Source organism: Salarias fasciatus, chromosome 15 (assembly GCF_902148845.1).
Source record: "Salarias fasciatus chromosome 15, fSalaFa1.1, whole genome shotgun sequence".
In the NCBI taxonomy this organism is placed as follows: Eukaryota; Metazoa; Chordata; class Actinopteri; order Blenniiformes; family Blenniidae; genus Salarias; species Salarias fasciatus.
This window is the reverse complement of record NC_043759.1, coordinates 18,769,801-18,797,133: the sequence shown is the minus strand read 5'-3', so window position 1 is coordinate 18,797,133 and position 27,333 is coordinate 18,769,801. Positions and strand designations below refer to the sequence as shown.

The following is a 27,333-nucleotide window of genomic DNA, read 5'->3' as shown; positions in this document are numbered from 1 at the left end:
ACCCAACCTGACGGAGCCATCTTCACTCTCTCAGCCAGCGCTGAACAAAAAAAACTGAAATGGCTTTTCACTGTTGTTGACGACGCTGCCCCAAATGAAACAAATACAAAGAAACATCGTTCCACTGATCATTTCTTAATGAGGACAAAAAAGGATTAATATCAAACTGTTGATAAGAGCAGCATTAATAAGAAGCTTGTTTTTTGTTCCAACAGATCTTCCGTTCTTTCTTTGTATCAAAACAAGCTCCCGTGGGATTTTGACTCATTTGTAAAATCAACCCCACACACACAGTTAACCCATTGAAAGCTTCTATTAGTGCCCTCTCGCTTTCATGAAATGCTGGATTCCACCTGAGGTATTTGTAAAAGCACTATAATTGGCCCACGGATGTCAGCAGCTGAAAGAGTTGGAGTGGCTGTGCTGAGGCATTTGATTGGAATTGGTAATGCCTTTAGTATGGTTAAGGTCAGGTTTTGGAGCTGAAACAGACCTCATCTCTACTTACCCCCTCAGGACATATGCACACACACACACACACACAAATGCAAGGAAGCGATTCCCAAACACCCCCACCCAATCTGATGGCAGAGAAGTGCCGTCGGCATTATGGGTTCAGGCCTCATCTGACACCCATGGGAAATCATGGCAAAACAATGTAGGGAGATACACCGTGACTGATTGTATGGGTGTGAAATAACATAAACTGAGCGACATAGAGAGAGAGAGAGAGAGAGAGAGAGAGAGAGAAGATGATGGAAACTGGGATGAAGCCACAAATAGAGATGAAAGTTCAGTTAAATAGACTGAAAAATTGACTTTAGAAAGAATAAAGCTGATATCGCCCTGAGCTGATTTTATACCCTCAGATGTGATCATCAGCTGCTCAATGAAAGGGACTGAGTATGCAGTTGACTGTTGATTTTTGTCAGATTTATTTTTAACTTGTTGTCGGTTTCCTCACATCCTGCCCGCTGTAGCGTGGATTCGTTGCATGTTCTCAGCTTGTACAAAGCTGTTGGTTTAGGTGTGGGATAGTGTGCATCGGAAGGATCTTTACAGCATGTCCTCACACCTGTGTTTGAGTGTGCGTCCAGGGAGCAGATGCCGAGGCACTCGTGGGGAAAAAAACTGGCTCTGTGATTCCTAGTACCCTTCAACCGTCCGTCCATTTATCCATCCATCCATTCAAAAATGAAATTATCTCAGTTATCCTCACTGCCTTGAACACTGTTATTTAAGGTCAGTTGTTTGTTTTTTTTTATTAACTTAAAACCCATAAAGTGTCACATTTGGTAGAAACCATTCCAGAAGCTGTTTAGAAGCTGGATTCTGTCAGAAATGATAATATGAATAAAAACTGGGTTGTAACTTTAACATCTTCAATCAAAAATAATCAAAAGGGTTGGCAAAATTTTTCATCATTACTGATTCTAATCTCTGGCCTGGATTCTGAAGGTGTACAGGTCTTTGTCAGATGGAGACATGAAAAACCCCAAAATGTGACCAGATTGTTATTGTAGCTTATAAAAGGGATTTCTCCCTCATTGACTGTCAGACCATCAGAGGAAAAACCTGTTCTGGATGGTCTCTTCCCCCCCCCCCACCCTGCACTCCGTTACCCCTTGGGACTGGAAGACAAAGGAAAATATGGAGGTGGGAAATTGAGGGGAAATTGAGTAAGAGCGAGAAATAGAGGCAGAAAGAATGGCGGAGGAAGCGGGATGGAGAGTGAGAGAGGTGGAGAGAGCGACGGAGGGAAAGCAGATGTGCTTCATTGAAGCGGCTCCAGTCCACAGTCAGAGACAAAGACCTGAGAGCACGAGTGCACGATCCTCAACTCACACACGGGAAATTATAGACTGTGTGTGATATTGTGTGTGCCTTTGTGTGTGGCTCAGGTATTCTGTAGCATTGTGGGGTCCTAATTCTGTTTAAACAGCCCCATTATGGGAACAAAGAGCAAATCCCCATTACCTAATTGATTCAATTTTCGAGCGAGGATATGTTTGAGAGTTTTGAGATCGAGGGTTCATCCAGGATGGGTGAAGGTTGCAGAAATGATTTTATTTTATTAAGGTGAGATAGATGAGAGATGCTGACAGAGGACAGGGAATATGTGGAGGAAAGGAGTCTGGAAAACAGTCAGAAATGGTGCTGAGTGAGAGACAGATGGACACACACACACACACACACGCACAGAGTTAGAAATATGAATAGAAACCAAACCAATATGTTCTGTTTGAGGGTGCAATCCAAACAGCCCATTCATCACCAGACAGACTGATACCTCAAGATTATTTTTAAAAAATGAATACAATTTTTTTTTTTAAACTTAACATTTCAGGAATTTGTTGGGGTGGTTCTGTCCTAAAACGCCTTAATCCCAACTGTTTGCAGTGGTTCTGGATCACCCCAGAGGGATTCATAGCACAGTGACCACTAGCGAATGGCTAAGCTAATATGCTAACACAGGACTGACGCATCTGTGAATACTCGATAATGTAAAATTGCGCACCATCAAAACATTTGCGATACTATCGTAGATGACATATATCACTCGCATAACAGTGGACTGAGCTTCCTCTGCTCTCTGGAGGACGCCACACTCTGGGCACAGCGGCTGCATAGCCCACCTTTACCCAGTGTGCTCGGTAAGAGCCTCCTAATGAGATGAAACCACTTCACTGTCCTCTTCAATCCCATGCACCCCTTCAAAGCCCTATATGAGCCTCCTTTCCATTTCCACACTCTTAAATGCTGCATTGCCAAGTCAATTCCGCCATATAAGATCAATATGTCAATGCCGACACACAGCTGCGATTTAATTGTCTTATATTCTGTAGGTGAGTTTGAGCTCTGTCTCCAAAATCCCTTGTACACGCTGTGACCACCACAACTCGTATGCTTGGATTGTTGTTAGATATGAAAAAATATGATTAGTTTGTTGTTTGCTTGTTCTCCAATATCAGATTTGTTTTCCTTCTGTCCAGGCTTGTAGTGTCTTGTTGTGGCTGCTTGCTGCTACCAGATGAATGGAGAGAATATAATGTACTTTTTTTGTATTGAGAATAATATTCGCACCAGTCTCGTTCTAAATTAACACATAGTGGTTATTTGTCACTGTTGCATCAATAAGTGTATAGGATCAACCTTAAACAGTAATATCTTCTACATTTAGCACACTAAACAGTTTTGCTGTTAAAAGTGTAATTGATTATATTAGAAAACTTTTGGAGATGTGTCATTTTTCTATCAAGGTACAGTAAAGAATTATAAACAAATGCTAAAGTACTGATTTAATCCAGATTTTGCTTTTAAGAAATTACACCAACATGACACATGATCAGTGTGTGATTCCAATGAAACTTTAGGATTTAAAAAAAGAAAAAAAAATTGAATCAGCTCTATTAAAAAAATACAAGCGTAGATTTGAAGAACATTGAGTTTCTGTGACAATGTCATCAGTGTAAGATTGAGCGTAGCAGTTACTGCAAATTTATATCATTAACAAAGAAGAAAAGTGGTCCTAATAGTTAACCTAAGGGTAAACAAAGCTAATCATGCGTTATTGATCGTGCTCAGGGACCCACGGTGACCTGTCCGCTGTGGGATTTCAGCTTGTGTGCCTCCGATCCAGCTCTGTTTCTCTGGCCTCGAGGCCACGACTGCCCCCACCCACCTCTTTATTGATGAAAATGGGAAGAACCAGTAAAGATTTCACACATAAACTTGACAGCTGTTTCCAGCATATACCATATATTTTGGTAATTTAGGAAAGGCAGGTTTGTAGAGTGTTCTGATTATGATTACATCTTATCAATGTCCCCAACCAGTGAAAATAACTGCTTTTCTAATCTGTGATAATTGAGTTACTCAATGAATTTGGGAAACTCTCTGTCAGTTGTTGGGATCAGCTCCAGCTCCCATATAGAAAATGGACGGATGTCTGCTGCCCAACACTGTACGATGTTGCATATTCCGTAAGCGGTTTGCCGAGTTGACCGTGCCAAACAACTTGGCCGAGTTGGAGCACATTTCTCTTGCTACGTCCACTTTCAATGCCTCCGCCGAACGAGAGAATATTGCAGAATTAGCAGCCGTGCATCCTGCCAGGTCTTCATGACACCAGGCCAAATTCAGATTTTCATTGAGTGCCACTGTTTGTGTTTGTTTGATTTTTCAAGAGGGTGCTCACAAAAGTACTGATGAATGATGCTGTACTGAAATAATTATTTGCTCCTCTTGTAACCCCTTTCACGGAGAGCGAGACACATGCAAAACAGAAACAGGAGGAAGACAGAGGTGCAGGAAGGAATGAAATATAAAGAGATGAAGACAGGGGGAAAGATATGGAGCACGGCAGTGACAGGGGGAGAGAGTGATGGCAGAGAGGGAGAAATTTAGAGAGATTTTACCCATTAGAAAGAGGAGCACAACAAGGGGAGACAGCATTAATCAGAGTTCTGTGCTAATGAGGCATTTGCTCATTATGCTGAGATAGAGAGAGGCCGAGGAAGAAAAAGGAGGAGAGAGCGAGAGAGCGGCTAATCGAGAGAGAGAGCAGGAACAAACGCTATGGATGCGTTGGTAAAGATGAAATGAGACCCACAGAGAAGAAACAGACCTCATTGAGTCAGATGTTCATGTCAGTGGATGAAGTGAAACTCCAAAGATTTGTGATTTACAAGGAACTAATTGACTTCAAATACTGGAACTGATTTAATCTAAAAATGAATGAACTCTCACAGTATGTGTGACTGTTTTTTAAACCTTTTTTTTTTTTTAGTTGAATCTGCATTTACAGTATCATTAAACCACAGCTGGAGCCCAACTTGGGTCTGAAAAGTAACCAAACTTTGCTGAGCAAACCCCAAAAAAACCTCAAGTTTCTTCTGTGTCTTGCTGAAACTATATGTACTGAAGGCGAGTTCATCGTTGACGTCGTTTTCATCGTTTAGTGTGGTTTGCACTGCTGTTATGGGTTTAGTAGGTGCATTGTTTAAAGCTAGACAAGACTCGCAAACCCATTCATCGTGCATGTCTGAGGCGTTTAGAATTAAAATAAATGAAAATGTGGCTGAGCAGACACACTGCGCTGTAGCTGCGGGGGCCGTTGCTATGAAACGGCAAAATGTCGATCTGTAGAGCAAAAGCACCAAATCTATTAAGGTTACTTAATCTAAATCATGCATCTGACAGATCTCACGTATAAACAGATTTATTTCTGTTTATTTATTTATTTTTCCCAATAATACCAATTTCATTGTATGTTCGTAGGGGGCAGGGTGTAATGCAGTTGTGGAGGCTGCAGACAAATCAAAAGATTAACAACGGTATTGTGTTGGATGACATAAAATTGCAAATTGAAAGTGTGTTCACACTTGTCAGGTTTGGCCCAATTAAAGTGAAATACGATGCAGTTCTTCTGCTAATGTGGTCCATTTGTAGAAGTGTGAACGCTGCAGTTTTTTTTTTTTTTAACCCTGGTGGGCGAAAAGCAAGCCTACCGAGCCCCGCTGTTCAAACAGTGTTGATTTCCAAACACACTGCGGTGCGGCTTGATTGAAGTTTGACTGAAGTCTGCATGCGGCCCGGACCAAAGACCCCTAAACAGACCAAAGACAGGATGTGACGGGTCTCAGAAGTGCCATATCCTCGCAGCAGATTACCACTGATGTGTGCAACAGAGGGATTTCTGCCGCTGTTTTGACTTTATACATTTTTAAACAGTTTTTGAACATTCAGCTGGTAAAAATACCTCAAGTATTTACATGCGTTGCACTGCATTCAGGCTGGCACATAGCAATGGTTTAGGAGTTATGAAAATGAAATATACTTCAGTAAATGGTAGCTGTGTCTCAGACCGAATGGCTGTGACATGTGGGGTACCTCAGGGATTGATCCTGGGACCCCTCCTGTTCCATTATGTTTTATATGAAGCGATAAGAGAAAGTGTAATCAGTTACCTTGAGACTCTCACTCTAAAACCTAAAAATCAGGTTATGAATCTCGGGGAAATAAAGACCTCAGTCCTGAACTTTAACAGCCGCTATAAGTCAATAACATGCCTCCACCCTGACCACGTTCAAATCCATCCTGAAAAGAGTTCTGATGAGTTGTGCATGTGACAGGTGAAAGTGTTTTGTCTGTACTCTTTGCTATTAATTTGATTAATTACTATTTGTGTTTTTCTCTATTGATTCTATGTGCATCTTGACTTTTAATGGGATTATTGATTGATTTTATGTTCTATGGACTGATTTTATGAGTCTTATGTTTTTGGATGGCTGTGAAGCACTTTGAATCGCCTTGGGTACAAATAAACCCACCTTGCCTTGTCTTGCCCAAATCCAGAAAGGAGTTTTGTTAACATCTTCGGTCAGTCTGAGCATAAACTTTGCTTTTCAGTGTCTTTGTTTGTTTGTTTGTTTGTTTTTCTTAGTCAAGTTGATCACACCACAAGTGTGAACACAGTCTTGTTTAACAAAAAAATGAATCAGACTTTTCATTTCAGATCTTATGTTGTGGAAAACATGAATATTACATAGAGTTCACACTGCCACGAGTTGGTTTAAATGTACATTACTTATGCTATTCTCTTTACTATTACTGTAAAAACTTCAATATTGTGCATATTAATGCAGTAGTGATCAAATCTGGAGTTAAGTTTACCTGATGATCAGTGAAGCCTCATAAGTCCAGCTGTGGCTCAGATGGTAGAGTGGTCATCCTTCATCCTCATGTCAATAGTCCAATTTCCCATTTCTTAGTTTCAAAAAACACACTCAAGCCCAAACTGCTCTCAGAAGTGTGTAACCATGTGGCATGGTGTCATTGCATTAAACAGCACTGAAGTGATTATATTCTTCATAGGTAAAGTCCCCCTGCCATGAAGGTTCTACTAAATTGCCATAATGTTATATATGTTATAGATGGTGACTTCATGCACACCTGTGATCTTAAGTTTGCCTCCTTAAGAAATAAAAAAGAGTCCAGGCTTGTGGGGAAACTGTCCTGGATGTGCATGTTCTCTCAGTGAGTGTGTGGGTTAGCTTTGCTCGGTGTCGGCCAGGCGAGGCGTACAGGCTGTACCCTGCTCATGGCCATAATCACCTGAAAGGCTCCAGATCCCCACGACTCTGAATTGAAGCGGTATAAAAGGTGGACGGATTGATGAAGGTGTTCATTGGACTGTGAGTTCTCTGAAGAAAAACAGGATACGCTCGAAGATGATCTGAACGAAGGAGTTTTCCCTCTGAAGAACCCTTCGGTGGGATATTTGATGAGGCAGCAGCTTTGAAATGCAGCCTGCCAAAAATGACGGCGCCAAATCGCCTCTGAACCTCATTGTCTATCGTTCTCACTCTCTTCTCATCCCTCACTCAACATCAGCAGCATGATTTTAAATACAACACATGGTTTTATAAAATCTCATGGCAGTGTCAGTGAAGATAATTTAATTTGTGTCCAAGTGTAGATTGAGTTGACAGTACAAGAACTCAGATCAAAACTCTCAAAACTCTTCTTTTAATGTCTCTGTTCTTTTGACTTTCTCTGTCTTCAACCTCCTCCCTTTGTTTTTCTACCTCTCTGTCTCATAGCCCTGACTTTAACCCTCCCTGGACATGATTCTCATCTAATCTGAGTCGTCCAGGACTATTAGAGGTTTAAATCTGGCATTTATTTTTAGCTCTGCTCTCCTCTGTGTCTGACTCCCAGACCCGGTCATGACAAACAGTTGGGCTTTAATTAAAACTGGGTTAAAACCTGCTCTGACATTCAGCCTGTGTCTGAGGATGTAATTTAACCCTCTTTCCCTCTGTTTATCTTCCTCGCCGTGTCTCGCCAGGACTCCGACCTTGTCCTGACGTTCAACCTGTCCATGCATCGCTCCTGGTGGATGGAAAACGGCCCGGGGTGCAGGGTGACACCCATCACCCCTCCTCCCTCCTGGGCGCCTGAGGACCACCGATATATATCTATATCTGGCTGTGTGATGGATTTTCAGTTCATCGAGGTGGCTCACTCCTCGCTGCAGATACTCCTTGCTGTAAGTACCTCAGCTAAATAAGTACTTTTTGAGAAAACAAAGTAATTTCACACTGTGTAGGACACGAACAGGAATGACCTGTATTTTAGAACTGGGTCTGCAAGGTCCACATGAAATGGAAAACAGATCTTCACGCTTGTTCTCAAGTTAGTTCTTGATCTCTGTCAAATTATTCCCAAAAATCACATCATAATTCCTTCTTTTTCTTTACCTGCGAATCAGTCAAATGCCTGGTTCCTCTTCCTGCAGGTGTTTATTGACTGTGCTTCTAATAGAAATGCAAATGCCGCATGATGAGTCTCTTTAGCACCAACCGCAGCGCCGCCTTCATCTCGCACTGCAAACTGATGTAGAGCTCCGAACCGCGTACGGAAAATGTCAATCAAATCTGCAGAATACCCTTCTTTACTATAAAATGTTTTTCACCGGAAGAATGTAATTATGGGAGATCAAACAGCTCTCTGAAGTCGTCATAAAGTGCCTTTAATAAAGGATAAACGGCACATAAAATCATCTTGAATATGCTTGGTGGAATCATGTGTGAGAGAAGGTTGAAACTATGTCTCAGACAATGAATTAGAGCAGTAATGAACTTTAAAGCAAGTCGATGTTTTCTTAAGCTTCAGACTGTGTCCCTTATGCCAATCAATATTTCAGCCTTCTGCCTGCCATCCCCTAAACCTGTGCAATTTCGGTCTGTCGCACAGGAAAGAAAAGCAATCGATATCCCTCATTGTGGATTAAAATCTGTGGTCTTAAATCCTACAGTGAGGGGGTTTCCCAGATTACCGCTGTCAAAGTGAATAAACATTTAGGACTGTTTAAAGCACTGTTTACAAGTGAAAACTTTGGGTGTCCGCTTACACGATGGACCATAGCATGAACGATATATTCGCCATCGTTAATTTTTATACCGTTTTAAACTGCATTTGTTGCATAAGTCTGCTTTTGCTTGATCTGTAACACCAGTGGTGCAAAGCACACAATCTTAATTCATTTGAGATATTTAACACTGTTTTACAAAGAGGAATATGACAAGGAAATGTTTTTTTTAAATAATTATTTCACACAGATCAAGTGCTAATGGAACAATTATTCAACAGACAAAGCTGTGGAATTGTATTTTTTTCATTTTCGCTGGGTATTTGAAGTATTGCAAAAAAGCCAAGCGGCTGTTGTGAGTCAGGAGAGTAAGTGTTTTTTTATGTTTTTCATTGATATCCCATACATCTTGAACGTTTCCTCGAGTGAATAAACACTCTTTCTGGTGGAGAAATATGCTGGAGTGAATGAGCAATATAAAAAAAAAAATCTAAGCAGAAAAGAATGAAAATATTTTGTAGAGTGGAAATTTGTTCCATTGCTGGAGAGATGATAAACAAATATCTTTCAAGAAGTCTGTGAAAAAAGTAGCTCTTGGATTTGTTTCAGCAAAGCATATTAATGCAACTGGAATGGTAATAATGGATCAAATTATTCATTTCAATTCAGCCTCATTTATTTTAAGAATAGTTTTTAGATGAATGACTGTGTGATGTACATTGTGCACTCCACTTAAACTATTGCACAATGTCCAGCATGCAAAAGCTTTGTCGCATCCAAGAAATGCTTTATGCAACTAATGGGACGAAACAAATCAGCCCCTCAGTTTCTAGTAGCTTCTGGGTGTTGGACAAAAATGTTGGACAAATCTATATGAAGTTGCATTTTGTTGACACAAATACAAATACAAATAGTTTCATACACAAGGATACTGTACGTCATTTGAGATTCTTTTTTTTAATTTATGTATAATATGTTTAATCTACAGATTAATAGTATTGCTTTATATACGTTGCCAGTTTTCTCGTCTGCTGCTGAGGGTTAGAGAATTGTGTACCGTTGTTCAACTTTGTGTTGGAGTAAAGCAAACTATCTCAGCTCCATTAAGTGAGCAACTTCTCTGCCCTCATTAACATAGAATGGAAAGGATAAGCTGCTTTAGAAACTCTCCCTCCATCTCTGTCTCTGTGTCATTTCATTGTTGCCAAAGCGCTTCTCCTCGCCGTGCTTCCCGCCGCCTGTCTCATACCTTTTGCCCTCCGCATTTCTTCCTCTCCTGCTCTGTCAAACTGTGATAATTAGGAGGATCAGAGGAGAGAACAGAGGGAGAGATGGAGATCGGGAATGAAGGAGGCCTCCCACTTTTCATCTTGGGCTTGCTCTGTATTTTTCGGAGCGCGCGTGCGAACGCCGACCCGGCGTGCAACAAAACAAACCGTCGCTTTAATGCGGCTGCAGGCATTGTTACGAGAAAAAAAAAGAGCGAGAAAAACAAGCGGGAAAGTTTGGTGGAAAGTGAAAAAGTGCGTCATCCCTGTCTCTTCCCTCCCTTTCCTATTCATGATGCCTCCTCTCCGTGTGGACTCTCCGTGCCTCTCTGTCAATCGATAGCGGTGCTTATAGTGTGGCGGAGTGCCAAGCCGCCACCACTGTCTCACTGTAATTGGTGTGTGGAAACACTGTCATGCTCCGTGAGCACAGACTCACCAGCCTGACAGGTTCACATGCCGACTGGCTGGCTGGTTTACAGTAATTGACTAAGTGAGGGGTTCGGGTTTAGTTAGTCCGGGCCCGAGCTGAGGAGAGTTACCCGGTTTCTCCACGACGAGGGGGGAAAAGAAAAAGCTCTTGAAAATCAAGGCGAAGCCGGACAAGAAAATAAGTCAGAGTACGTGTTAGTCGGAAAAGTGTGGCCACTGAGGCATCGCAGCTGTCGAGCATAATTTGTTTGGCTGGGTGGTCAGTTGGGTTTGTGATGGACTCGCCGGCTCGTCTCGCCGCCTCACTGGCTGTCTGATTTAGACTCCACCTCACCGAGTTACAGATTAATATGATGTACCGCCTGGAACTGCACGCTCAATCTTACACCCACGGCGGATAGGACTCTTTATCTCATAAGAAAACATCTCATTTCACATCTTTTTTTTTTTTTTTTCCACAGGCTGTCTCTCACGGATTTTATTTTTCACGCGGCGTAAATTTAATTGTAACATCATAAACCGACGGGTTTGCCACCTGACTGTTTCAACAAGTGATTTTTGACGAAAGCACTCATTAGTTTTTCCGGACTTTTTTAGAATTTCTTCACAATTTGTTGCACAGTAGGAGGATGGTCTGCGCTGAGGCGGAGCAGAGGGCTCCTCCTGGGAGATCTATGCAGTGCTCGGTGTAATGTAGGCCATCACTGCCAGACTGTTGCACAGTAGGGAAACGCACAAGCGTGACTTCTTTAATTACTGTATTTTTCAGCTTTTTCTTTTCTTTTTCTTTTTTTTTTTTCTTTTCCCACTAATAGCACAGACAAAGTCATAATTAGATTATATTTGACAAAAAACAAAACATCTAAGACAAGGCTCTCTGTTGGCCCAGTGTTCTAGAAGACTGCATGTCTGCAGGTGATTTTAAGTGATTTGCATAACTTCAGCTAAAGTAGATAAACTCATCAGTGAAATTTTCCACTGTTGTTTTTATTTTCGAACGGATCCTGGAGACTTTGAGGCTGAGCTGCACAAAGCAAATAATCCTAAAACTTAAACTTAAAGCAGGTGGATTATATATTAAGGGTTCTTTCACACCAGGCTTTTGGTTGAGTTTTCAGACTGATGTGCACCGAAACAGTAATACTGAGACTTCGCCTGAGGAACGATGCCGCGATCAAACTCAAAACACAACTGCTTTAAACTAAACACCCACAGATGAATATGTTGTTCCACCAAATTGGCTGCTACCCTTGACATATCTCCGGTGAAACATCCGACGCGATGTTTTTCTGCTGAAACCAGCAGCAGACGGCAGAAACTTTCAGACAACCGTGACCCTCCTCTCACCCTGCAGCTTGCGAGAGTAATCTGTTCGGCTGCGCTTTAATTGCGTGACCTCGTAAATCCTGATGCACCGTGTTCACAAACCTGCAGAGTTTGTTTAATGAGCTCGGTTTAGTTTCACGGTGAGATATTATTAAAACACAATCAAAGCCTTTCTCAATTACACTATAAGAAGACAACTTGGAACTCCAAAGGAGTGATGCTGATTTAGAGGTAAATGCTAGGGTACACTCTGTTTTTTTTTTTTTTTTTTAAGGGTTAGGGTTAACCCTAATCCTGAAACTCCAGAATTGATCATGCAAATGAACGATTTGTGCAGTGGAAACATTTTTGCATAGAAGAAGAAGAAAACAAACGTCCTCTGAGGGCGAGTGAGGTTGAGGCCGCGTTTCCCTTAATTTGTGGTTCGTGCGCTGCTGCCGCGAGCCGCGTGTCGTTTTTGCACGAGCTTCAAGCAGTTCAAACTCATTTAGATGAAAGCGATTAAATGTAATTATTGATTGTAGCGTCGCTGTGATTTTTTTTTTTTTCAGTGCAACTCTGGCTTATGAAATGTTTCATCATGGCAGATTCTCCCATCAGCGTTCACACTAAGCAACTTTAGCAGGCTGAAAATTGTGACGCTCACTCGTTTTTTTTTGTTTTTTTTTCCCCGTTCTGCAGACGGGGATGATGAAAAGTTAGCGCCATCAGCACATTCACTTGCATTTGTTTTGGCAGAAACCGTCGTCACCTCTCTCTCTGGTGGAGGGCGAACCGCGTCGCCGGGCGGCTGACCTATAGACGCCCTCCCCTTGGCATCTGCACTTGCTTTTTTTCCGAAAGGTCTCATCCCACGGTGCAATCTGGGAACTTTCTGGTCTCAGCTCTGTGCGGAACGCGGCGTTATGCTCCCCGTCCTCATTGAACACCAGATGTTTGACATTCAGCTAATTTCTCCCTGAGCTGCGTTTAAAACTTCCAGGTGCTGTCAGAAACTCTGCTGAGGGAGTGTTTGGAACATGATTGTTGCGAGGGGGAAAAAAAAAAAAAAAAAATGAAAAATGATGATTCAGTTATCTTCCTTTAGTTTAATGGGATTTGCTTGGCTACTTTGCACATTGCGAATGCAGCCCTTCTTACACCTTTATAGGATTTCCTGAGCATTTTTAGCGTGGGTGTCATCTGTCTGACTTTCCCCCTGCATAATGAAAATGAAATCCATCCTGACAGCACTGACACGGGTTACATGAAAGTCTGCAATGGAACGATACTATCCGGTTTGAAACCCATCCATTTGATATCTGCAAGCACTTTATCCTGCAGAACCTCACTGACAGCGGTTGTAGAGGCAGGATTGTGTTTGTTATGTGGCAAAAACCGCATTGATTTGTATCATTGCGTCATTTCTAGAGGGTATACCGTAATCCTGGAGCCATTTACAGGAAGGACATGGTGTACTGTACACCTGTGTAAACTGCACCAACATGGTAATAACAGGACTATCATTATGTGATATGAAAAGACAACCACTCGCACACAAACTCACATGTTGTGAAATTTACAGCCACTGCTTGAAATAAGAAATCCTCTTCTGTTGCAGAATGTAAATTTTTCCATTTTCCGTCTGGTTTCCTGCCACTGCAATGAATAACTTTCAAAATGAATCAGTGAATCAAAAACGGTTTTTCTGGGTCTCTTATCCAGACGTAAACAGCTTTTTAGCACACTAAAACACTGAGTCTTGAAGAAGTGCTTCTGAAAGTGTTTATTTTATTTCTGAAAAAGCCAAAGCGTACTGTGTCTTAAAGCCATCTTAAAGTTCATGTTGGTGAATTTTGCTTAATTTTCTCACCAAAACTTTCTGGTTGGATTACCATGAAATTTGATCAATTATCACCCTCAATGTTCATCCTTTTATCTTTTGACTGCCGAATATCTTCCTGAAAACTAAAGAAGGACCGCCATTCACTGTGAGAATCACACCTGTGGGTGAATCGCAGCTGCTGGTCCAAATGATTTGCCTCTGTTGGAGCTAATCAAGCCCAAGATGGTCTTGCTATATCTTGCTCGGGAGCGGCATTAACCATTGCAACACCCCATTTCATTTTCGTTTTATTTAATGAGTGCACTTAATTACAGTTAATGCAGACTGATCTGGAATGAGGGCCAAATAGGAGTCATAAAAATAAACTCACCGAGAAGCTGCCAAAGCTGAGATGGAAAAAAAAAAAGCGCGAGCGTGAATGTCTGTCAGTATCTCTTCATATCAAATAGCCTCATTTTAAGGTAATTTAAGGTGGAACCAAAGTGCTGGATGCCCATTTTACAGTCGTTATAATTGAAAACACTTGTTAGGAACGCAGTGTTCAGGGTCTGAAGGGAAGAAATGTTCAAGTCAAACACAGCAGAAAGAAGGAACACGTACAGTCTGACAGTCTATTGCCCCCACTGTTACCTCCCTCTTCTGGGTTTTACTCACTGGTGCATCGCTAAACACATTTGCGGTGTTTACCATGGCAACAAGTACCTGCAGTAAGTAATGTTTAAGAAATGAGATAAAGACCATCTCCTTGTGTGTGTGTGCATGTGTGTGTGTGTGTACCACAAGGCCTATAAAGCCCCACAAAAATGGGTTCTGCTCTGAATGAGGCGCACACCGCTGTGAGGCGAGGTGGAGAAGTTGTACAAGTTATTGCTTGTCAGGCCGATCAGGGCAGGGATCCTGTTTGAGTCGATGCCTGAGAACCGCTATTTCCATTTCCACTTGTCAAGCCGAACATCTCTCCCTCTCTCTCTTTTTTTTTCTTTTTTTTCTTGTTGTAACTAGGTAACCTTAATCTGAAGACAAAACAGGCAGGAGAATAGAGCTGGGTCTGTGAAACCTGGGAGGCGCTTTCCTCAAGTCATATTCATTTCATACTAAAGCAGCATTCTCTCTCTTTTCTCTTATATCACATGCACTCCTAAACAAGCTGACATTACTTTTTTTTCTCTGTGAAAGTGTTTCATTTGATTTGATGTGATGAAATTGAACAACATATTCCACAGTTAAACTTCCAGTGGTGTTTTAGAAAGAGTTCAGACATCACCAAAGTCATTAAGTGTTTCTTTCACTCAGACAATTACACCAGTCTATTTCATAGTGATGTTCATGGGCTACACTGGTTGTTAGAATTAACGTTTATTATTAAAGCCTCAAGGAAAGATAATTCAACTCCAAGCTACAGAGGTTTAAAACCAAAGCAAAGGTCAGGCCGGAGTTTCCGTGACCAAAAAAGCCGTCCCTCTCACAATCATTTCACTTAGATTAATCTCAACACTGACGCTGAGAGCCAGAGGCATGAGACGGGGTGAGCTCTTTCCTCCAGGCAGCCCCTTCAGGTGCAATAAGAATCCACCCGCTTTTCATATGATCCATACCCTGACCTGCTGCTCCAATCAAAAAGTTAATGAGGAAGAGGAGAATGTGAGGATTCCTGTGTACAGAACATGACAGAGGAGCCAACAGGGGGAAGAGCGGCGTGTTACAGAGTGCTGCACCGGGTCGGGTACCCAGGGTGAAAAATATAAATCCATAAACTCACGGGTAAAAATAAATGGCAGGTAGCAGATTAGGCGTTGGGTGGTGGGTCTGATATTTATGGTCCAGGCCAAGGTGGGTGTAACATATAGAATGAAAGCAGCTTTGAGGGCCAGTATTGAGCAGCAAGGGATATTAGTCAAGGACTGGTGTGAACGAGACGAGTTGCAGGACCAATGATGGATGAGCAGCCGTTCACCAGCTCAGTGTGACTGGTCAGAGTCTTCTTGCCAACCTCATACAAGTTGTAACTGTATATGTTCAATCTAAATCAAGTCAATCCAACCATCCATTAATCCATCTTCTTTATCACTTGGTCCAGTTCAGGGCTGCAGCTGACTGTAGTCGATATGTATGTAGCCTACTGAACAGGTCGTCAGTCCGTTACAGGGCAAACACATAGAGGCAAGCATGAACACACACACTCACACACACTCACATTCATACCTGGGGGCATTTTAGAGTTATGGAGTCTCAAAACTTGGAAATTTAAGTTCTTTTCTGTCTGCATGTCAGGAACATAGCAAGGCCCAAGTAGTCCACCTGTTATCTATCTATCTGTGTACATGTGCCTTGCTCAAGAACACAACCACAATAAGGGTTCAAACATGCGATATACAGTCCAAAGCTCTGACCAGATAAACAGCGGATGAATCAGAATAAGCATACTTCAACAATTCCAGCTGAAATTCATCTTAAAGAAAATTCAATTCATATCTGTTTATGTAGTTCATATCATCGCTCTGACTGCTTCGTTTTATTTGACGGCAACCTTTGGGTGCATCTGTGAAACTTTTAAGGAAACCTTGGAGACTATGAATGTGACTGCCCGGAGCTTTTCAGTCCCAGTCAGAGCAGAGCAGGACTACAGAGAATACACACAGACAGCCAGCTCCGTCTGAATTCATCATTGTGGGGATGATTCTTTAGATGCTCTTTGATCCAACTTTCAGCCATAAGATTTTTCGTGGGGAGAGTTTTCTGATAGATTTTACCTTCATCTTTACTTTGGGCCCGTTTGGGCAGTTTCAGACACTTAAAGTTTGCAGACTTCATGTTCAGAATAGTTCATAACCGCCGGCACCCAGAACTCCAGCAATAAACAAGATAAAGCCTTGTAGCTAATATTGATGCGCCCCGGCTATCTTATTTGGATTTCTTCAGTTGGGTGGGAGATGCAATCGGACTTATTGTAAACAGGATATTATGTTTACATGCAGCAATGCCAAAACAGAATACTTGGGGTTTGGAGAATATTAACAGGATATTGATGTGCAGAGAAACGTTCTGATCACAGCTCTGTGTTCAGCCGCAGAGTCAAAACTGCACCCGAAAGTCATTTTCAGAGGCAATGAGCCTGACAAAGACAGAGCAGGTCGCACATCAGCTTTTTTTTCCCTCCGTATGCCAAGAAACAACCCCCAAACTCCTGAAAGTCAACATTTTGACTTTGTAACATTAAAGGTTTTCATCAAGTGAAAACCTAATAAATTAATAATTTGGGATGGTTGGCAGGCAGAGAGGAGAGGCGGTCTGCGGGTTGAGGTCATCTTAAATCTTTCAAATAATATATTGCTGTCACCTGGAATGACAGCGCAGATGTTTTTATCCGCTAACTTTTATCAGGACACGAGATCTGTGGTGATTTTTCACGCTGTATCCGGATTTCATTGTCTTTCTTTGCTTATCAGAGATGGTGGGGAAACAAGGCAAAGAGGGGAAAACAGAACGCGAAGCGATGCAGGCGCGACGGCGGGGAGGCAGAGGAGCAGGAAGGAAATCGTGAAACAGTCGGAGAAAAGCAGGGTGGAGAGAAGAGCTGTGGGAGCCCAACATTATTTAGACTAAATGAGGTCGAGACCTTGAGATATACACTGAATCTCAAATGTCGCCCCTCACATTTGCAACTTGTGGGTGTGTGTGTGTGTGTGTTGGCATGTGTCCAGGTAGTCGATAGAATACCAACCAGGTCAATGTCATCCCACCTAGCACATGCTTAAAGCCTTATTTGAGCCATAATGCATCCTCGTGCAGGATAATTTGTTAACCTGATGCTTCACTGAAACACACACACACACACGCGCGCGCGCGCGCGTGTGTGTTCGTCATCGACCCGCCCTCATCCTTCTTTCTTCTCACATTCCCGCCGCTCTTCATCTCGCTTTCCTCCTCTATCATGGCGGGGTAGTAAGGTCACTAAAATGCTGACCCTATATTGACTGCACCTCTCTGCATCCTCGCTCCGATTCGGCGCCCCCCAGCAGTTGCCATGGAAACAGACAGCCAATGAAAGAACGGGTCAAAGAGCGAAGGTGTTCCGGTCATGTGGACCGCTATATCCGTTTTAAATATCTCACACACACCTGCACATTTTATGTTGTCAACAATCATCAGCACCCAAATACTGTCCCTTTCGCCGTTTTCAAGCACGTGCACGGCGTGAGGCGCACGTCTTGGCTACAGGCTGGATACAGCGGCGCTCGCTTTTTATTCTGATCAATGCAGAAGTTTTTACCTCTCGACATTGTAACATCAAGGGAACAGTTGAGCTAAAAATTGAATTTCAGTGATGTTTGCCCACAGCATCACTACAAAGAGGTGTTGTGTTGTGTGTGTGTGTGTGTGTGTGTGTGTGTGTGCGCATGTGTCTGTGTGTGTGTGTGTGTGTGTGTATTCCTATTACATATAGCTCTATGATATGAAAATGTGCATTAAAAACACCAACAAAGAAAAATTGTGGACTAACCTTGTGCTTGTCATTGAAGATGCAGGACTGTGTTGCAGGTGTGTGTGTGCGCGTGTGCGAGTGTGTGTGTGTGTGTGTGTGTGTGTCCATTGATGCAAGTGCTCTATTTTGGAGCAAAATACCACGGAGCTGTTCTGCTCCACTTACACCAACACCTGTTTTCTCTTGTCTGTTCCAACTATTTGTTCACAGCCTATGTGTCCTTCCTCTTTCTCTTTAATTCACTGTTGCATGAAATAATCCTGTTGTTGTTGTCGTTGTTTTTTTTTCTTCCTCTCTTTGTCTCCAGCTGGTGGGGTTTATCTATGCCTGTTACGTGGTCAAGCTCATTTCTGAAGAAGAGGATAGCTGTAAGTATACAACCGCCGTCACGACAAACACAGCACAGGTCTCAGCCGACTGTTTTAAGATAGATGTAGATGTATGTTTCATTTTGTTTCGCAGCTGTGTCCTCTTCTTTGAAATGATCCAATCGGGTAGTGAACAGAGCCACAGGTGGAATCTTGACATCAAGAACATCTTGCTAGAGCAGGGAGGCCTGACAAGAAAGGAAATGTAAAAATCCAGCGTGTTCCTATACAACACGCGTTGAACAGTGAGACCAAGATTGTTTTTGCTTTTACTAAGCTTGATATAGTGTATTCAAGCTGGGTTTTTTTTCTTCTTTGAATTCAGATTTTGTCTCTGAGATAACATACCACTGCAGTGACCTGAAGCCCAACAGCAGTATTTGGTTCTCATGATTCAGAGCTTTAGTGACCACAGTGGGCGGCCGGGCTGCTCTACTTCAACTTTGGGAGTTTACTGAGAAATTTAATGGCATTGCTTTCCTCTAATAGCAAGCTGCATTTTTGTATTCTGTTGCTTTGTGAAAGGAAATTTATACAATGATAATTTAAAATCATGACCTCCATGTACCAGCCAGTTGTGACAGAAATGAGCTGGGAAACAAAAGAGTCTTTGTCCCTCGCAACATCTTTCAGCTCATCTGGGCAGACCTCAAGTTTCCAAGCCAACCGGGTGATATAATTCCTCCGGCTGGTTCTGAGCAGACCCAGGGTCCTCATTCCAGTTGGCCGTGCTCGGAACACGTGTAACAAAAGGTGGCCAGGAAGCGTCCTGGTCAAACAGCTGGCCCCTCTCGATATGGAGGACGAGCTGCAAAGGTTTATTCTGATGCTATTTTTTGCTTCTCGACAGGATGTAAACGGTAAACGTAAACTGCTGCGCTTGGTTTTGGTTGCAAAGCTGTGGCTCCACGACCGTTTGGGAGAATAAATGGTCAGTTTGTAAAATATTTGACGAGGTAGATTCAGGTCCAGCTTTTTTTCTGGCTCCTTCATTCATTTTGTAACAAAAGCAGCGGGCTTGAATGAAGAAGCCGTCTTGGAATTGAAGAGTTTTTACCAACAACTTTACCGACTGGATTCAAAGAGGAACTTGTAGCCCGCAGGTTTCACAGCCAGCCTCATTCGTTGACAGTTGCACGCCAAGAGGGAGACAAGACAGACAGGTGGAGGATGAAGAGAGCTAAATAGATTCATGCCAGATCAAAGCCGTCTTTCATTCGTACCGTAGCTCTCTCCCACATGCTTACCACATTCAGCCACCATCGTGAAGACGAGGAAGGTAAGAGACGACAGAGGGACGAGAACGCCGAGATTCTCATTATTTACGCACCATTTACCTTCATTCTCCCTTTAATAGATAAACAGCACAACTCTGCTGATTGGGACGACGCCGAGGACGGTTATTAGTTACTTTTAAAGATTAAAATGAGGCAAATCACAGTGTTACCTCTGAGTGTTGTTTCTGGAATCCGTTAATTCAAATGAGCCTATTTTCCTGGAAGCCTCGGTTCAGACATTCTCTTAAGGTACACAGGTGTCCTTTTCCCAGGATCGATATTGAAAGATGTCTTATTCATCACCGGACCGAGGCTCCCGTCTGAATAAGACATCAATATTGATAGGTGATGAATGCAGACAGGATCAGCGGATTTCGTCTGAAGCTCTCCAGAGCAGACTCTTTCCCCTGCTCTTTACTTCTCGATCGGCGGAGGTCGTCCGGGGAAATTATTCCCCGTCTGTTATAAAACCTGCAGGTCAGCAGGAAGACACGACCGTCCCCCGCGTTCACGGAAGCCACAGTAAAAGCCTAAATCATCCCTTTGTTAGTGGTTAGAGGTAATCTCACTCTGCGTTTGTATCGCAGTAATGGAGGGAGATTGAATTTTATTTGTGAGACGCGAGTTTCTTAACACTGCATTTTAATAAGCTTGATGATGGCAGTAAACTTGAAATGCCACTGTGCCATTTCCCCCATGTCTAAATAATTAATGTCTAACACTTATTATTTGGCCTTTCCTTAACTGTTGTGTTTTGGCCCTTGGCTCCTAATACTGTGCATTTCTGCTTATTTTGCACCACAAGGGTGTTTTTTGTACAGCTGAACAGTCGAGTTAGATGAGACGACGCTGTTGAAACACTGTTTTTTTTTTGTGTTTTGGTGTGAGTGTTTCATTGCTTAGCGACTGCTTTAAAACTCGTCTATTCACTCAGTAAAGAAACGCTTTGGAGGAGCTGATCCTGTGTTACATGCGCTTCCAGTCTTCGTGCCTGCTTCTTTCTCGTTACATATTCAAAGAGTTGATTAAGGTCCGGATTTCTTGAGATTGGCTGCTGGCTTTTCTGTTTTTAAAAGCACTTTAACTTTGATTATTTATGTATTCATGTGCATTTCATAAGTTAAAGACAAAAGGCAGCGGAGCCGCTTTGTTAAGAGGTTTTAACAAATCCAGACACAGTCCACCGAGCATCTTTCCAGCCGTCATTTTATTTTCCCTGTTACTACTGTGTGGAGCCGGGTTCCTGTTTTAGCATGCATGAGGCGGAGCGCGCCGTGAACAGGTTGCTGGTCTATCACATCGCTAACACGTGTTGACAAACACCTTCACACCCACAAAAATCACACCAACAGGCAATTTGGAGCTTCCAGTTTATCCAAATGACACGGGTCTGCGCGCTGGGATGGAAGGAGCGCACACGCGGGGAATTCACACGGCGAGGCAAACCTTCAAACGCCACACAAATGAGAAATAATAAGCCACAGTGGTAATTTCAGCACTTCGGTCTCAAGGGGGGCAAATTCTATCAGGGAGAAATTGGGATTCAAATTGAAGTTTCGGGCCATTATTAACTCTTAATATGTATGAAAACATGAGACATGCAGCAAAAATGTAATCATTTCCAGAATCATGTCAGGATCTATTGTGATCTCTGTGGCGCCGAGCCTGCAGTCCTGAGCGAGGCTGTGTGATTATGCGGCGCGCAAAGAATAAACAATAATCAGGAAGCTTTGTGGAGGGAAAACGCCTTGAGTGTAAAAGTTAATACCCACAGAGGACCAATGAAGATTTTCAGTTGCCGAGGAAGCTAATTACTGCTGATAATTATTCTGTGTGTGTGCGTGCACACGAGCGTGCACGGTGAGATTAGTCATCCCAGTCAGTCTTATGTGTCTCACAACACCTCTTATCAAACACCCCCAAAAAAAACCACACACAGATATAAACACACACGCTAAGATAACTAAAGTAGTGCTTTTTATGATTAACTTTTGTTTATATTGAGGCATTAAGGACGCTTTAATCAACAGCAAACATTATAAAAAATGAGCACAAAGCGACGGCAGCTCCACTGTTATTCCCTTTAAAGAAGATGGAAATTCCTCTCTCGCTCTCTTCTGCTCCAGATGGTGAATCTTTCACAGATTTCTGGAGAGAATTGTTCATCTTCAGGACAATCCCAACCCTTATGAATAACATATCAGAAATTTTAAAATTGTGCAGCTCCGGCTTGATAGGCAGCACACTGACAAGGTTAGAGGCTCCATTTCCTCCCGTGTTCAAAGGGTCGAGCTCGGCGGAGGCTCTACTGAGACTATTTGACTGCAGCATGAATCAGCAGGAAGCCCTTACCCGCTCGCACCAGGCTGTTCCTCCACAATAGCATCCGCACAAAGGAGGAATCCATCAGGCGCTGGCAGACGCTCCGCATTGTCTGGGCTTCAACAGCCGTAATGAGCCGAGTGATCATAAAACACCGGCAGAAAATATTACCGATAGAGAAAGGTTGTCCCATTGTGCGGGGCGGTCAGATTTTCATGTGCATAAAAAAAAAAAGAAGAAAAAAGACTCGCAGCAAAGAGATATTACAGTACGGTTATTTCTTTCAGAGAATCAACCAAACAAAAACGGTCGGAAGGCAAATATCTTGACCCCTTCGGCTCTTATCTGGTAACACAGACTTTCAGAATAGATTTTTTTTGCACTGAATAAATCTCGAATAAATCTTTAAAGCTAAAAGACCTTTGCATGCAGTTTTTTTTTTTCCTTTCTGACATTTTGGGAAATATAAAAGATTGATTCAACTCTTGCATTGATTTAAGTTTTTCTGAGGTCTTTGAGGGGAGGTTAACCACCACGCGAATCTATGAAATAGAGCTAAAATAATGTGTCTCATGCTGATTATGAGCATGAGACACAAGATCCTGTGATCTTAGGAATCGATTTATACATCCATCTGTCTTCCGTATCACTCCATCCGTCTTTTTGTTAAAAAGACCAAATGGCATCTGTAGGATCTCGTTGACATGTTTAGCTTTACGATTTCACCGTGTTTTATCACCAGAGTGAGCGGATGTATTCGATATTGGCAAACAAACTGGAAGAAGGTTTAGGCATTAAATATTTCAATTCTGTCCATGTTTTCTGCATCACTTCAGTCTTAGGACTTCACATGCTGTTGTACGTCCCTTTTTTTTTTTTTTTTAATGTATCTCGAAGATAAACTCATCTCTGCTTTTCATCTCAGCGGTGACAGCCAGAAGCCACATTGTACTTGATGTTATAAAATCTCCCTGAATAAATAGGAAAATGCACTTCTGATCAAGGCGAGGAAGTACCCTTTTATGAGCCCTGTAACATCAAAGTAGGGGAAAAAAAAGGAAAAAAAAAACATCATGGCGTCTTCTCTTCAGAAGTCCGGACTGCCTGCCTCAGTCTGAGGGAAGAAACCGCCTGCTGGCAGCTGCTGGGCTCCAGAATCTGTGGATCCATCCTGGATAATTTAGGACTTAAGCGTATTCTCAAGGCATAAATTTATAGCTGCGTAAGATTTCGGTCTTGCCTCCTAAAAATAGAACTTGATTTGCATTGCTGGGTTCTCACACGGTGGCTCCGGTACACAACGTGCCACGGCGATTATCTGTCAGTGTGGGAGGCCTTCAGCTTTGAATCATCGGCGGCGGTGGGATGTTCCCCAGGTATCGCCCAGGCAGCGACGTGCCGCTTTGTCTAATTGGTGGCGTTTCTTCTCTGCAGTTGATTTTATAGGAGGGTTCGACTCGTACGGTTACCAGGGGCCTCAGAAGACCTCCCACCTTCAGTTACAACCCATGTACATGTGAGTATAGTCACGCTGTGTATGTGTGTGTGTATGTGTGTGTGTGTGTGTGTGTGTGTGTGTGTGTGTGTGTGTGTGTGTGTGTGTGTGTGTGTGTGTGTGTGTGTGTGTGTGTGTATGTCTGTTGCATCTCCAAAATTTGCAATTCAGGGTGAAATTCAATCTGATCTCAACCGTAAATCTTCCAATTATATCACATTTTTTAACAGAAAACAGAAAGTGAATATGACTAATCTCTAAATATAAACCTCTAATCAACAGGCATACGTGTCTCTAGTTGAAATAAATAACTGATATCTGGTTCAGATGTGCCTAGATTACCTGTAATTTGTGATTTTTTTTTTTGTATTTTAGCAAAAGAGCAGCAAACTGTTGGGGAACATTTTGCCCCCAATTTTTCTGGGGAGTCATTTTTCACGATAGCATGATGTATAGGGTTCTGAATGATGGGATCTTATTCTGATTGCTTCAGCATAAAGGCTCACCATTCACCAGCCCAAGGTCTCATCACTTATCTTTGTTTTCATACTTCACACACATGCAAGATAAATGTGGGGGAACATGATGAAAGCTACTGTATCCTTGGTTATTTTTCCCGAAGCAGCTCTACATTAACTAAAAATAAAACCCAGTGAAGTGGATTTTTCTTGGGTTTGTTTATCTCCAGGCTGGTTTCTTGTTGATTTTCTGATACTCCAAACCATGGATTCACAAGCTTCACTTTCATCAAGATCCTCGGCTATCTTTAGCTCAAAGAGTCAATAAGATTTCGAGAAGAAGAGGGGAAAAAAAACAAATAAATTTGAGTCCAGGTTTAGACGGGATCACATCAAACTCACTTCTCACTTTGTCCAGGGGAAAAAGAAGCCGCGCCACTGTAACAAACAGCAAGGCAGAATAATGGTGATTCCACTGATCCGCAGCAGACAGGTTATCAATAGCAGTTTTTATTAGAAAAGAACTGGAGCAAATTAGAGAGAGACACAGACGGACAGGGAGAGTTGGGTCGAGATGGTCAAGAGACGGCCAGATAAAGAGCCAGGAACGAGAGAGAGAGAAAGAAAGAGAGGTGGAGTGGGTTGAAAAAAAAAAAAAAAAAAAGAGGAACTGAGAGTGATGGATGAAACGTCGAACTAAACAAAGAAGAAATGCAATAAAGGACCATTCTGTAGTTTTATTTGTCCCCTGTGGAAGCCATAACACAGATCATAAATCATCGACCCCAAGATAATGGCTGCAAACACAACTGAAACACACACAATAGCTGGAACACGAACACACACACATATTTATGCACACTCACAAAGGCATGCGGCTCGCTCCCTCGCTCAGCGATACACACTCTGCTCCCAAACATCCAAACGCAGCATTTGTTCTGATAGACGGCCCGTGCTCTCATCAATGCGCACGCACGCACGCTCGCACGCCGGCCACGCACACACCAATACGTATGCACACCGACTTACACAAGCATCATCAATATGCTATCATTGTTCCCCAGCTGTTGTCCCCCTCAGTTTGCTGTTTATTGGCTCGGGCCGGAGGGACCAATAAAGAAGCATCAGCTGTACCATCCTAAAGGAAATCTCTCTCTGTCTTCCTCACACGCATCACAACCGTCCGCCACCCACACACAGGAAAATTATTTTTGCAATAGTTAGTGCCTCCAGAGTTCGATAGAAATGTGTTCATCTTTACAAAGGGACGGAAAAAAAAAAAAAAAAACCTTGCATCAGCTTACGGGTGACCTCTGGAACAATCTGTTACTCGAGGTGTTTTCAATAAGGGCAACAGACTTTAGCATTTATGCAGAACACTGTGCAACACATAGACTAGAGCATCGACCAAGGCCATGAGTTTGCTCTTCTGTGATGTACAAGTCTTCTAATGCAACCACTTCATATGTTAGGATATAAGAGTCTAAACCAGCAGTAAACTCCAATCAGGGCAAGAAATGTTAAAAAATATAATGGATAATCAATAACTAGAACAAACCTTTTAGAAAATATAACGATTCTTCTGTAATTATTGGAAACTTTGCGCATCTCATGTCACCTGCCATTGGTACACTTCAGTGACTTTTATCAATATTTAATGTCCCAGCTGAATGGACGGAAGGAGACCAAACACACACACAGCCACACACACTCACACCAACTGGCAATCTGTAGACACCAAACGAACCTGTGGGACAAAGCGAGAGTGTTTCCAGAGAACATCCACGCACACGCAGGGAGAACACGCACACGCATAAAGTGGATTCGATCCCACGGCTTTCTTGTGACGTGAGATTACTAAAAACCTGCCCCAGAGTGCAGAACTACCCCCCGTATGCATGAGCTCATCTCTGGAGTTCAGCTAATTCAAATCCATTTCATTGTTGTAACTTTTTGTTTTTCATTTGTTTTAGCCTCTTGGTTTAATAATTGCTTCATTTGAGCTCAGATCGTCCAATTGCATGTAGGTAACAAATTATTTTGGACCGCACAGAAAATAATTGGCATCAGTATATATATGCAGGAATACAACATTAAACCAGTGGTTCATGGATCCTCCTCTGGTTCCACTGATGGACACTTATGTAACCAAGAGGGGGCAAGACCTCCACAGTGTACTCAATGAAACCACTGGGGAAAATAAAAAATCCAGCCATTAGTCTGAAAGTCACTGGTGTTATATCAACTGTCTTTGTTTTGACAACCACAAAACATTATTTGCATTTTTTCATCCTTATTCAGATTTTTTTTTCAGCCTCCTCATGTATGATTAATATTTTGGGCAGGGGGTGAGTATCTGAGAGCCGCTATACCCATGAGAATGTGGAGCCGTCTCTCGAGTGTTATTATCTTTCATAAAACACACAGGACAAGTGCTTCTGATGTTCTCATCAAGCAACATTATGTTGTTAAGCCTGTTTGCCAGAGTGAATTACTTAGTCAAGGACGGCACTGAACAAAATGTATCACTTAGCATTTTATCATAAGCCCCTTAACCTTCTGTGTTTTTTAATTACAGCCAAGCATTAATGTCAGACAACATAAAGAAATTCCCCCCTGGGATTCTGAAAGCATTTCTATTCTGTTCAATTCATATTTTTCTCAGTATGAAAGTTTGTATGAAAGCCAATACAGGCGTGAAACGTCTACAATATCGGAGGTTAATCTGAATATTCAATGTGCTGAAGACGCTACATGTTATTTTTAATGATCTTTTTGTCTCTTTCCGCAGGTCAAAATAAACCCAGGAGTTGCTCCAGAAGTGCTGCCTTACTGACGATCACAGCTTCAAATCCTGCTTTACTATTCCGACTGTATTTTGCTTAAACAACAACAGAGACACAGACTTGAAGACGGGGAACAGAAACTCACATTCTGTGGATCAACTCCATCGTCCTCCCCAGCACTTGGGCCCAGTGGCCCCCTGCTGTGTTGTGTCTCTGGAGTTCTTGATGAAACACTGGCCTCTGGCGGCAGAATCTGGTAACTGCAGGACGCTTGAGCTTAAACTGCTCCTTTTCTCGCCATCAGGCCCATTCCAGTGACAGGCTCTCCTCTCTTGAGCTGGGTATCTGCATTTTGAAGGGAACCAGACGGAACCAAAGAGGCTGTAACTCATTTGAAACGTGCGTTCCTCGGCCTCCA

The 27,333-nt window shown here is 42.5% G+C and overlaps 1 protein-coding gene across 1 annotated transcript in view; it reads left to right on the top strand.

Annotated features, from left to right (window-relative positions):
• nkain2 (sodium/potassium transporting ATPase interacting 2) overlaps positions 1-27,333 on the top strand; it is a 77,737-nt gene extending 50,404 nt beyond the window's left edge. The window contains exons 4-7 of the mRNA XM_030110661.1: positions 7,853-8,053; positions 18,517-18,577; positions 23,611-23,692; positions 26,921-27,333. Of these exons, the coding sequence (XP_029966521.1) occupies positions 7,853-8,053; positions 18,517-18,577; positions 23,611-23,692; positions 26,921-26,930 (354 nt within the window). The 3' untranslated portion in view covers positions 26,931-27,333. The remainder of the gene's footprint in view (positions 1-7,852; positions 8,054-18,516; positions 18,578-23,610; positions 23,693-26,920) is intronic.